Raw genomic sequence first — 12,777 nt, 5'->3', positions numbered from 1 at the left:
GTAGGCTGTGTCTTAACCAGCATATAACTGCTTGACCGTAGCAATGTGTAACCAGCACAGTCCGCACATGGCGACAGTAATCTGGTTATATCAGCCACACATGGCAAAGACATTTGACATTTAATAGTTTCCACGCAGGCTAAGTTATCCTGTATTTAGCTGTGTTAAATAAAATGTGCTAAATTTTGACAGTGTTTTCTTAACTTGTGACTTGTTGGTTGGGATTTCAATCTCCGTTTGAACAAGCAGGAAATAAGTTGCTTTATAACACCCCTGTTCTAATGTGTAGCAAATAAACCTTTAATTTAAATAGTAGGGAGATGTTTTTCAGTGTCCCAAATGTTTTGAAACGTGTTGCTGGCATCAAATTCAAAAATAACATATTTTCAGAAATGTCTGCATGTATCAAATTATCTGCATGCTCCAACATTTGATATGTTGTCTTTGCACTATTCTAAATTAAATGAAGAGTTTAAATAATTTGCGTACAATCAAAGTCTGCTTGTATCAACATGTTATAGAGCTTCCAAACTTTTCTGGACTTGGAGTTATCGGTACTTTATGAATGCCTGCAAACAGAGTATTTATCTCTTATAGAAATGTGAATAGTAATGTCCTTTTAACCAGTCAATTCCTGTTTGAATAGTGACTTTGAGAAGTCTACTGCCTTGATGAACTCATTAATTGAGACCATATTAACATGCGTAAGTTGACAGTCTTAATAAGTACAGTCAGATTTTACACATTGTAACCAAACGGCAACCCCTGTCGTGAGAAATGAAGCCAATGCAGAAGTGTTAAAACTGCAGTTCATCGAGGATCTGCTTGAGGCTGGCTCTGGAAGTACCGGAAACCACATACACACCAATTCAAAAAAGACAATCTTTACAGCAGAAATAAAGACGTTTACAGCCTGGTACAAAAGACGAGTATAGTCTGGATTGCTTTTTTCTCGATCGGCACAAACTGTATGGGGAGTTAATTTCTTTATAACACGCCGTTCAGAAGATATAAAGATTATGAGTTTTCCATTATGAGAGGCACACCTGACTTGATTGACGGGCGGGAACACTGTAGTTGTTGACGAGGAGGATCAAAGCCCGCCTCTTTACCTCACACTAGCTCCACAGCATTTAGGTTGACTTCAGCATATCCAATAGGGCTCCCACTGACGATCGGCTTCAGAAACAGATGGGTGACCGGTGACGTCACGGATACTATGTCCATTATTTATACAGTCTATGATTGTAACACCGACCGTATGAGTAAACTAACCTCTGAGCTATTGTGACTGAGCTTACAGGCCAGTTGACAGAACTGATCCTGATGTGAGCCTGGTAATCCATCTGAAAGGGATTTTTTGTTTAAGTTATTTAACATGACGTGGAATTTCTGGCACTGCTGCTAGATGTATTTTTCTTTCCCTTAATCCTGCAAGTGGACATGATAACAGACACCTTGTGTTTTAATGCGGTCCATCTGTCCATCAGCTTTGGAAGAATCACACTTTAAAATCATACTCTGTGTGGTTATTGTATTGCTGCTGATGTTATTGTAAGGTGTTGATGAGTTTTTGGTGTGTGTATAGATTTTGTCTCAAAAGCGGATGTGGCTTCAATTATATCAGCTCTTAAGACCGGGCCTGTTTGCCAGTGTTTGAACATTGATGTTGACTGCAGATTATACTCTCTTTGCTCAGTCATCTTTTGATTGGTGAAGATATGTGGTACCAGAGTTTTGCAAGTGAAATGCTTTCACTTTTTCACTCAAGTAGTGTTTGATTTCGTTGCTAATGTGGACTTGGAGTGTGACTTCACCTTGATCATCTCAGAGCATGAGAACTGAACCAGGCTTGATCCTGTTTTTGACTATGTTTGATTCAGAAAAGAAAATGCGATCAAAGCATTTTCTCAGTGTCAACATGATTGAAACTAAAGTAAACACAAACATGTCATCTAAAGCTGGCATTTGGTTGTTTTGCATTCTGCTGCCTTTCACACTACGGTGCATGATTCAATGTCAAACGTTGTCTGAGTGGTCCGCCTGACTGATCACATGCCTGATTTTTAAAATGATTGTATTTAGAGAGACTGTCAGTTTGATTTCGAGAGGAGTTACACCATCTTTTCTAGGCACCTCCATCTTGCAGATTATGATACATTTGTTTTTTTATTCCAGATACCTCCAGTTAGAGCTGGGCGAGATTGAAAAAGATGTTATCACGATAAAATATTTCATGTCAGTCTATATCGATAATTATCACGATAAATATCCAATCATTATTTCATTTAAATGTAAAGGCAGATTTTTGGTCCTGAGTGAAAGTTGAAGAAACCAGGCGGTTTGTCAGCTTGTATCTGGATTTAGTTTTCTGATGAACTTCTTGAATCCATCATTTCTGACGGTGCTAACAGGAAGCAGGTCTTTGGTGTAAGATGAGATTTTTGTGATGTTTTAGTTTGTAGATTCTTATTTTTCTCAGGTTAAGATCATTTGCACAATTTGATTTAAATTTACAAAAAAGATATATCTCCTTGAATAGTTTGTATCAGTTTAGTAGAGTATTGTGCATTCCCCTTTAAGATTACTAAAGGTTACGGGCAGAGTGATGCTGTTTCCCACAGTGCAGTGAATGCATCACGGTTATCCAGTGTTCAGTTGTCCTACGGTCAGAGTGGACATTAAACCTGTTAGAAATGCACAGCAGAAGTTGTCCCCATGCTCTTCCTTTATCCACATCCTGAAAGTGTATTTAATGAAGTGTATTAAGTTAATAGTTAAGTCGACACAGTGCTAGACTAACGACTCTGCTTTGAGCTGGTAGGTTTGACGTTTTCTTCCGTGTTGCTTGTTTCAGCTTTGTTTACATTACGCTCCAAACGTCTTTAAGCCCTGTCTACCTCTCACCCTGTGACATGATTGGCTGTTCAATGCAGTCGTTGTCTGTCTAATGTTGGGTGGCAATGAGTGTTTAAGGCTCATTAGCGCCCTCCTTTCCATTGGTTGGGGGCTGTAATTACAGGTTTATTTATATACATTTTTTATCCAACATTTGTTATGTTTATATTGAGAAAAATTATATCATGATAGATATCATTATTGAATTATCGCCCAGCACTACCTCCCGTGAGTCTATAGTTAGAGAAAACACACCTTGCTTGCTATTGAATAAAAGAAAGAGTTGAAGCTTTATTTAGTTTGTTAAAATGTGAAGTGGCTCACATGTCAAGTCTAAAATCTTCCTTGTCTTCATACTCTAAAAACAGCGGCCTTGCCCTGAGAAAATAGAACATCCTCACCAGATCTTTTTCTGTGAAGGTGACATAATCCTCATTTCCATCTTTTCTGTCTCACTCAATTCTTTTTTTTCATCCTTACAAAGAACAGTATTTCTCTGAGGAATTCACCAGAGAGAAAAAGGTAAAAAGGCACGAAGACAATGAGGCCTTGAAACCAAAATTACTCTGAAGTATGGAGTGTCCCCACCATCTGACATTCCTTTCTTACCACAATGTATCCTTGAGTGCCTCATTTTGGCAGTGCGAGTTAGCGTACTGGCTAACCACTTGCTATTGCACATTTGACTGTTAGCTTTATCTGTGCAAGGAGACGATAAGAAGGGAGGGAAAACTGTATTAAATAACATCACTAGACTGTTTTATAATTTAAAAAACAGACATTTTAAAGGAAGTTAGAAACATAGTGTGATAAAGTAAGACAGTCCCTGAAACTCCACTTTCACATACATTAATGTCCCAAGCAGTAAACCCATACACTACGATATTTGACCCTCAGTGCAACTTCTCTGGCCGTCTAGCATGTGGGAGTTTAGAGGCTCATAGACTAGTTTAACTCTTGAGACTAGATTTCGAGTCTTGTAAATTATTAACTTCAGTGTGTTGGTCTTTATGTACGTCATGAGTTTCCTGAGGTTACAACTCGGACTGTTTGACAACATTAACCAGGTTTTAGAAAGGTAGGAAGTAGGTGTTCAAAGATGCACTAAGGCAGGGGTTCCCAAACCTTTCAGCCTGCAACCACCAAAATAAAGGTGCAGAAGACTCCGATCCCCACTGTCCCTCGAAGTAATTAAATGTTGCCTCACACTTAATTTAGCCGGTTTGCAGAAAATTAGCCACCTTCATGCACATGTGGCTGTTTCCTGTGCTGTTATGAATAAACCTGCAGCTAGAGTCTTCTGAAAACTCATGAAACTTGTTTTATTTGCAAGGTTTTATTTCAAATTTAATTCAAATGTATTTTAATTGTCAATATTTTTACAATAATGGGTCAAATATGCATTTTTGATTACTTAATAAAAAAACACCCATTGGTGTCCCGACCATAGACTGTATAAGTAATGAACCTAGTATCCGTGACGTCACCCATCTGTTCCTGAGCGCTGTTTTGAAGCCAATGGTCGGCGGCAGCCATACTGGAAATGTGGAACTCAACCAGGCCGAGTGTGACGTAAAGAGCCCGCCTCTTTGAGCCTCCTAGCCAACAGCTATGTGTTCCTGTCTGGGAGTCAAGTCAGTCATGTCCTTATTTGGGCAAAAACTCGTAATCTTAATGTCTTCTGAACCGTCACGTTAGAAAAAAATTCACCCCCTGTACAGTGTGTGCCGATAGAGAAATTAGCTACATAGAGCCAAGCTGTTTTTTGAACCAGGCTGTAAACATGTTTATTAATGCTGCAAAGATCGTCTTTTTTGAATTGGTGTTTATGTGTTTTCCAGTGTTTCTGCAGCCAGCCTCAAGAGGATTCTTGATGAATTACAGTTTATAACACTTCAGCATGGGCTTCATATTTTGAGACCAGAGGTTGCCGCTTGGTCCTGACCCCCACTTTGGGAACCCCTGCACTAAGGGAACCTTAAAACCTGAGTTACAAAGGAGGCAAACAGACTATAGTACAGACTTATTGAGCATCTTGAAACAGCTTCTAAGGGCACCTTGAAACAGACACTTGACTGATGCTACATTGCTCCTCTGTGTGAGATTGAAAAAGAGGCCGTGACAAAATGAGTGGTTTATGTGCAGCATGGGAGGGAGGATGTTGGATGGTAGCAAGCTTTCTCTCATCTTTTGGTATGATACCACACAAAACCTTGTATGGGGATACATGACATCTATAAACACATGCATACATGTTGCTCAAACATACATGCTTGAAGAAATGAATGGAACTTCATGTTCCTCAATGAAATGACACTTCTGTATCAATCTGCATGCACTCTTAGTGCCATGTTATTGTAACAGGAAGTGTCTTCTTCCTTATTCTTCAATTTTCGACCAACACATTTTAATAACTTCTGCATACAGAGTCTTTGCACCAACATATAAAAGTTAAGCAAACAGTGAGTACTTTTACATCATGCATTGTTGGTGCATTTTGGAGTTGGGATGTAGTACAGTAGCAGAGTTATGAGAGTAGTGAGAAACAAGGGCTTACAACATATTGTATACCAATGAAAATGCAGTATTAAAAACATCAACACATCCCAAAGGACTATCTGTGAGGCCATTTTATTCCCACACTGCATGCTTTAACACGAAGCAGCAACCTCTGGCAGCGAGAATTGAAACCAATGTGGAAGTGTTAAAAACTGCAGGTCTTCAAGTGTCCGCTTGAGGCTGGCTCTGGAAGTACCAGAAACCACATTCACACCAATTCAAAAAAGACAATCTTTACAGCAGAAATAAAAATGTTTACAGCCTGTTACAAAAAACACGTTTTGTCTGGATAGATTATTTCTCGATCGGCACACTGTACGGGGTTGAATTTTTTTCATAACGCGAAGATATTAAGATTACAAGTTTTCCATTATGAGAGGCACAGCTGACTTGATAAACGGGTGGGAACACTGTTGGCTTGAAGACTCAAAGCCCGCCTCTTTACCTCACACTAGCTTGACAGCAGTTAGGTTGAGTTCAGCATTTCCAATATGGCTCCCGCCGACGATTGGCTTCAAAACAGCGCCTCATCAGGAGCTCTGTATGTTCTATGCATTCACATCATTCGGCAAATGACTGTACAGATCACTAATAGAGGTCGAAGTGAGACGGTGTGTATCATTCCTACACTACTGGCATCCAAACTGTGCAAAAGGACCCTCAGCTCTATCTGTTTCTTGCCCTAAAGTAGCATCATCTTGCCCTTTCTGGTTAATTGTGCACCACAATATCAGTTATTTGCAATGACTGTTACCAGCTGAGTGGGCATTTGAATGGGGAATCATCACTGTGTGAGCATTATTTCAAGTCAGGAAGTGTCCTCTGCTGCAGGCCACAGCTTCTAATGAATGTAATCTGTGTGGAGATCAAAGAGCATCCAAGATCACAGGCCGCAGCTTATATTATCCATTATTAGCTGCTGGCTGGAAGGATTTTAACAGCAGTTTATGTTAATATAATTTGTGTAGCGAAATAAATATAAGCTGGTCTTGGTTTTGTTTTACTTATTATACTCTCACTGTTATTATACTCTCATTGTTATTATTTTCTACTGTCAAGTTGTAGCACCATCTGCAGACTCCATTGTAAAGAGATGTAGAGGGAAGATTTGCAGGACATAGTTTTTCCTGTCTGTTGGCACATTTGTCCCATTTCTCCTGGTGCTGCTGTTGTCTCTCTTGTAGTCGAGTCTCAGGAAACTCTATCTGTTTCATTATGTGACTCTGTTGCCTTTGTGTAGCAACAGTATACTGTTTCAGCCCGAGCTAACTCTAAAGACAGTCTTCAGACAGGCTAAAGCCATTCATTGATTGTCTATAGGCATTCGGTTGGTTCTTGATTTGTTTCTTTATCGTGAAGTTTTCAGGCATTCTCTAACTTTCTATAGGACAATAAGTAATACTTGTCCTCACTGTAAAAGTGATTATTTGAAGAATTTACCTTTTGCTTTTTGACACACTAACTATCTGGGTGATCTAGTTCCTCTGCAGTCTGTCCACATTCTTGCTCCATAGTGGAACCTTTCTTTTGCATGTGTATGAGCCATTTTACCTTTGTTGATTTTTTTACTCGCACAATCACCACAAGGGGCACTTCAGGTAAACGGGCAGGTAAAAGGGGCACAGGTGAAGCAGTGATCTTGGGAACAGGAAGAGCACACGGTTTTACCGCTTGTCTTAGACCGCACTGTTATCCTCATCACGTGTTTCACCATCAAAGTAAGATGTCTGTACCTGTTTTTCATTTGAATCGATAAATCGCAAGAAGTAACCCAACAATAAACCTTGGATTGGATATTGGAGTCTTTAGAAGCACGTCAAAAACACCTCACTCCTGCACCCAGACAGTGACTAAAATCAGGTCAGAACAGTCACTACAGCATGCTTGTTACTCTAATTTGAGACATTAGTCATACAGACTCGTGACTGTTAGGTATAACTGCACTGAATAGTAAACAACACTGCAGATTATTATCATCAAGTTTGTGAAAATGTAAAAATGTTGAAGCTATGTGTAGATATTATCCCTCATGGTGATCTGGGCCTTTAGTGGTCCACTTCTGTCACCATTAAAGACATGGACTTTACAGCTTTTTATGTTCTGTGGGCAATTCTTAGTGTAGTTAACCCACTGTCAATGTCTGATGAAAAATCAACTTTGTTTGGTTCTGTTCAGTATCACAAATCCTTGAATTTCCAAGGAGAGGCCACTGAGGTATTTAATCTCCACTGACTGCAATGCTGTTGTTTGGCCACAGTGTGGCAGCAAAGCACTGCCACAGAGGTGTGAGCTTGTAGTCAAACCTGAAAAAGAAGCTTCCACCCCTGCAGTCTGAGGCTCACCGGGGAACCTGGCAACATTACAGGTGGGAGCTGTTTGTTCCAGTGAATGAGACGCTTACCGTCTCGTTTAGGAGGTAGTTGATGACTATTTGTCCCTGAATACATGTGTGTGTGTGCTTTATGTGGATACGACTTTGTGTACCTCTAACTTTCACATAAGATTGTTGAGAAGATTGTCTTTGTAGGTGAAAGGGTGCGCCATTTTTAGGATCAGTATGCGTTATTGGACGACAGGGTAAGGTGACTTTAATGGTTTATTACTCTGTGTGTGGTTGTTGAGCTTCACTGTAGTCTGAAACCAAAGGAAGGTACTGAGGAAGCCGTATTGGTGGTTGGTGTCTCTGTGAAAAAAATGGTTTGCAGATGAAACATAAAAACCAATTAGTTTGTTACCTTTCAATTAAATAATCAGTTTTGCTTTGCTTGTATGTTTTTAATGGAAGTGTCTTGGATGGAAAAGTGATTTACTCTCATATAAGCAATCCTGCTTGTTGTTCATCTGCAGTTGCAAACAGATTTTTTTAGTCCTCCCCATTAATTTCATTGTTGGGGCCAGAGGTATCATTATTCATACAAAGCTTTTGGAATAATCCCAAATTGCTGCTAAATATTAGTACAACACCAATTACAGATTCCTGAGAAAAATATCACCGAGTTGAAAGGCACACATAACCCTCAGCAACAACTTAATAGGCCCTGCCGCTTGAGTAGATTTAATCAATCTAAAAAGGGCTCCCATCTCTTGTTTAATCATTTTCAAACCATTATCATCCCCTTACTGTTTTCCTTAAAGCATCTTTTTCATCAGAGAACTTAACAGATGCTCGCTACACTGACTGCAAGGAAGTTTAAGCTTTAAGATTTGGATGACAGGTTTTTGGTGTTCAACACAAACATAATGATGAAAACGATCTCTGTACTTGACTCATTTGCTGTTTAGTTTAAAAATAAGTGTGCATTTCCTAAAGAATGGAGAATAGGTTGGATATTAGGTCACCAAGAGCATACAGTATATTAACTCTTTGTTAGCCATGATGTCATGACCACAGACAGGTGAAGTGAATAAAGAAGGTTATGGTTAGGTTTATTTTGGTCTGCATCAACATTCCCCTCCACAAAATAGGAGCCATGTATGAATCATGAATAAAAACAAAAACAAAACAATCAATGAGGGATTCAGCAACCCAGAAAATATATTTAGTCATGCAAACACACACATATCGATATATACATTCATGCAGACACATCCAAATATATTTTATTTAGTCAAATATCTCTTAACAATGGCACCTGTCAGTGGATGAAATGAGTTTAGCAGCAAAGGAACATTTTGTTCTTGGAAGTTGATGTGAAAGCAGGAAAAATGGGTAAGCCTAAGGATGTGAGCCTCTTTGACGAGGGCTAAATTGTAATGGCTTGACGAATGGATCATAACATCTCCAAAACTGCAGCTCTTCTGAGGTGTTCCAGTCCATAGTGATCTTATCAAAATATGTCCAAGGAAGGACAACCTTTGAGCCTCTGATTGGGTCACAGGCGGCCAATAATTGTCAGTGACCATGGGAAGCTATGGCTGGTCTGTGTGGTGTAACTCTTACTGGGCTCAAATTGCTAAAAAGTTTTTGCTAACTCTGATGGAGAGGTGTCAGAAAACAAAGTGCATTGTGGTTTGTTGCGAATGGGGGCAGTGCAGCTACAGACCAGTCAGGGTTCCCTTGCTTACCCCCTGTCCATCACCCAAAGCGCAAACAATGGGCCTTTGAGCATCAGAACTGGACCACAGAACAATGGAAGAAGGTGGCCTGGAGGAACCCGACAAGTTCATGGGTTGACTTGGCCTCCAAATCCCCCAGATCTTGATCCCATTGAGTGTCTTTTGGATTAGCTGCAAAAACAAGATTGATCCACGATTGCTCCATTGTACAGTTTACAACTGAAATGATCAGCTGCTAATGTTTATGCCAAATACCACAGCACACCTTCAGAGGTTTAGTGGAGCTGTTTTGGCCCTGACTTGAGGCCCTACTTTGGCCCTATCTTAGCTTATTTTAACTCACTTTAAATGCAAATTTTAAAACTACTTTTAATATATTCATAAATTAACTTTTCTTTTCTATGTTTTATTATATTTGTCATTTCAATTTTGCTCTTTTATTCTTGTCTGAATGTTTCAAATGTTTTTAATGTAAAGCACATTGAGTTGCCCTTGTGTATGAAATGCTCTATACAAATAAAGCTGCCTTGCCTTGCCTTGCCTTGCCTTGCCTTGCCTTGCCTTGCCTTGCCTTGCCTTGCCTTGCCTTGCCTTGCCTTGCCTTGCCTTGCCTTGCCTTGCCTTGCCTTGCCTTGCCTTGCCTTGCCTTGCCTTGCCTTGCCTTGCCTTGGTAGAGGCCTATACCATAGTAGATGGTTGAGCTTAATATATTATGGTGGCTGGGTGTTGAACTGTATGCATGAATCTGTAAAAATCCATCCAAATTACCCATCCATATCCATTACCTTTTAGTTTGAAGTTCTTTAACAACATTTCTGTCTTTTGCTCTCAGGATGTTGAGGTACTCTGTAGTCCGAGGAGGACTCGGCCTGTTGGCCCTGAGGAGAACATGCGTTGTCTCCCGCTTTACCCACACGTCCCCTCAGAGCGACTATCGACAGATCAAGAAAGTCATGGTGGCCAACAGAGGTAAGATCACATCCGTGTCTCAGCAGTGCTATTTCACCACAGAGCAGAGGAAAAGTAATTCAGGTAGCAGCATTAAATTGAATAGTTTAACGCTGTTTCATGTATAATGTAACGAAAAAGTTATGACACTCATAATCTCCCTCAGGCAAGAGAGCAGACTCTTTGAATATTTAATTGCTAACATTTAGTTTGCCTTGGCACACACTTATATTTAAACACACATTGTATGTGGGTGATTGTACACGCTAGCTTTGTTTGCTTTCATCCAAAAGCATGGAAATAGAGTTGGATGGTTAGAGCAAAACGCATTTCTGTTTTTGTCCAGAAGAGAAGCCGGTCCAACAACAGGCAAATGTACTTCTTTGTTTACTTCTAGGCTGACTAAAATCACCATAAGTGAGGTAAACATAGCTGACTGGGGTCCGAATGGAAATTTAATTATAGAGAAGCACATACATTCCTAAACAATAGTTATTCAGCTGTATGGTTGTTACAGACATCATCAACATCCCTGAAATGCTCTGGTAATACTTCTAATCACCAGACCCCCTCCTGTTAATGCTAATGCCGTACAGAGAGGCCGTCAATGTGCAATTAGAGCGGCTCTGTCAGGTGACATGCCGGATGTGATTGACAAATAAATGTATCCATGGATATTATCTTAATTGCTTTTTAGAGCCTCACATTTTTTCCCCTCATGCAGACACATTCAAAGTACTTCATTTGATTCAGTGTTTCATAATTTCAGATTGATCGGTGCTTTTAAAATGCCATCTAACACTGAAGTCATGCCAGTCTCCTGCTGCACGTCAGAAGTCGGCACATATGCATGCATTGCATTCATGGCCGAGGTCCCATTAAGGCTCTATTCAACCGCCTTAATCCATCAAATTGATTCAAATAGATTGTGTTCTTCGCCACACGTTCACACACACAGCAGGGCTTTCCGTCAATCTTGCTCCCTCACTTCGGCGTGACGTGATCTCAACACCGCATTAGATCACATTCATCACACTGGAGCCCACTGTGCCATGCTCGGCCTCACTGTGTGTGTGTGTGTGTGTGTGTGTGTGTGTGTGTGTGTGTGTGCGTGTGCGTGTGCGTGTGTGTGTGATGAAGAGAGACCTGGACTATCATATCATATCAGGCCAGATTCCACTTCGCCAAGCACATCTCCTCTTTGCCAATGCTTTTCTGCTCTATCACTAATGTTCACCTCTCCTTCTCTTTCCTTTCTCCTCTCCTCCTTTCCTCTTCTCCCTCTCTCCTCCTCTCCTCTTCTCCTCCTCTCCTCCTCTCCTCCCCTCCTCCCCTCCCTCCCTTTCCTGTCTTTTCCAGCACTTGTCAGATTTGATTTTCCTCTGAGCCACTTGCTATCTATCTTTTCGCCCCACGTGTCTTTGCCCCTTTTCACTGTCCTCCTTTCATTCTTCCCTCTCTTCTGTTTTCCCCTCATGCTCTTTTCAGTCTATTTGTCATGTTGTTAAACTTGCCAAACTGAATTTCTCGTGGTACCTCAATTCTTAAACCCCTCTCCAGGTCCTCTGTCATGTCCTTTTCTGTTTTTGCTCTGCCCTGTTCTACACTTCTCTATTTTCTGACCTTTTTATTCTTCAGATTTTGAACCTTAAATCCATAACATTTCATCAGTCTGGCTTTTTTATTCCATCTTGCCCTCCCCTGTCTGTCCTTTCTCATATTCTGACTTTATTTTCCTACAGTGGTCCTCCAGAATCCTCTTTTTTCCTTGCTCACTCCCTTTTTGTAACGTTCCTCAAATATTTGAAGGCTGTCCTCCCCTTCAAACAAGAACAACAAATCTCTAGTTTTCAGTGGAAGCACTTTTTTCCCCCTCAAATGTGTGTTGCTTGAAAAACAAGTATTTGGCTCCAGTGACAGCAAGATTAAAGGCAGGCGGTGTTTTAGTTGACTGAAGGCGAAATTCTTACACTGTGTTCCTAAGCTTGTGAGAAAATAGCAGACTTGTTGCACCTTGTCTGTGGTTGTTTCTCAACAGTATGACGATGTAAACCAAATAAATTAATCTTGTTTTCATCTCACGCGTGGCATATAAAAACCCATCTTTTTTCTCCCAGCGGACGCATTCAGTGCAAAATCAGGCCAGTGCTACAGGATGTTGATAAAATCATATCAAATGTGTGCTTATGAAAAATAGAACGCGACAACCTCCCACCACATAAAATCTGCTCAACCAAGAAAAAAAAGAATGTAAATAAAACATAGACGACAACGGAAGGGGGGGAGAGCAACGTTTCACAGGGATTTGAAATAAAG

The 12,777-nt window shown here is 40.4% G+C and overlaps 1 protein-coding gene across 1 annotated transcript in view; it reads left to right on the top strand.

Annotated features, from left to right (window-relative positions):
- Positions 1-12,777, top strand: part of LOC117807144 (pyruvate carboxylase, mitochondrial-like) — a 408,892-nt gene that overhangs the window by 13,972 nt on the left and 382,143 nt on the right. Inside the window, exon 2 of the mRNA XM_034676222.1 lies at positions 10,346-10,482. Within this exon, the coding sequence (XP_034532113.1) occupies positions 10,346-10,482 (137 nt within the window). The remainder of the gene's footprint in view (positions 1-10,345; positions 10,483-12,777) is intronic.

This window comes from Notolabrus celidotus, chromosome 23, assembly GCF_009762535.1.
Source record: "Notolabrus celidotus isolate fNotCel1 chromosome 23, fNotCel1.pri, whole genome shotgun sequence".
NCBI lineage: Eukaryota > Metazoa > Chordata > Actinopteri > Labriformes > Labridae > Notolabrus > Notolabrus celidotus.
The sequence above is the reverse complement of the archived record's forward strand: the minus strand, read 5'-3'. Positions and strand labels throughout refer to the sequence as shown.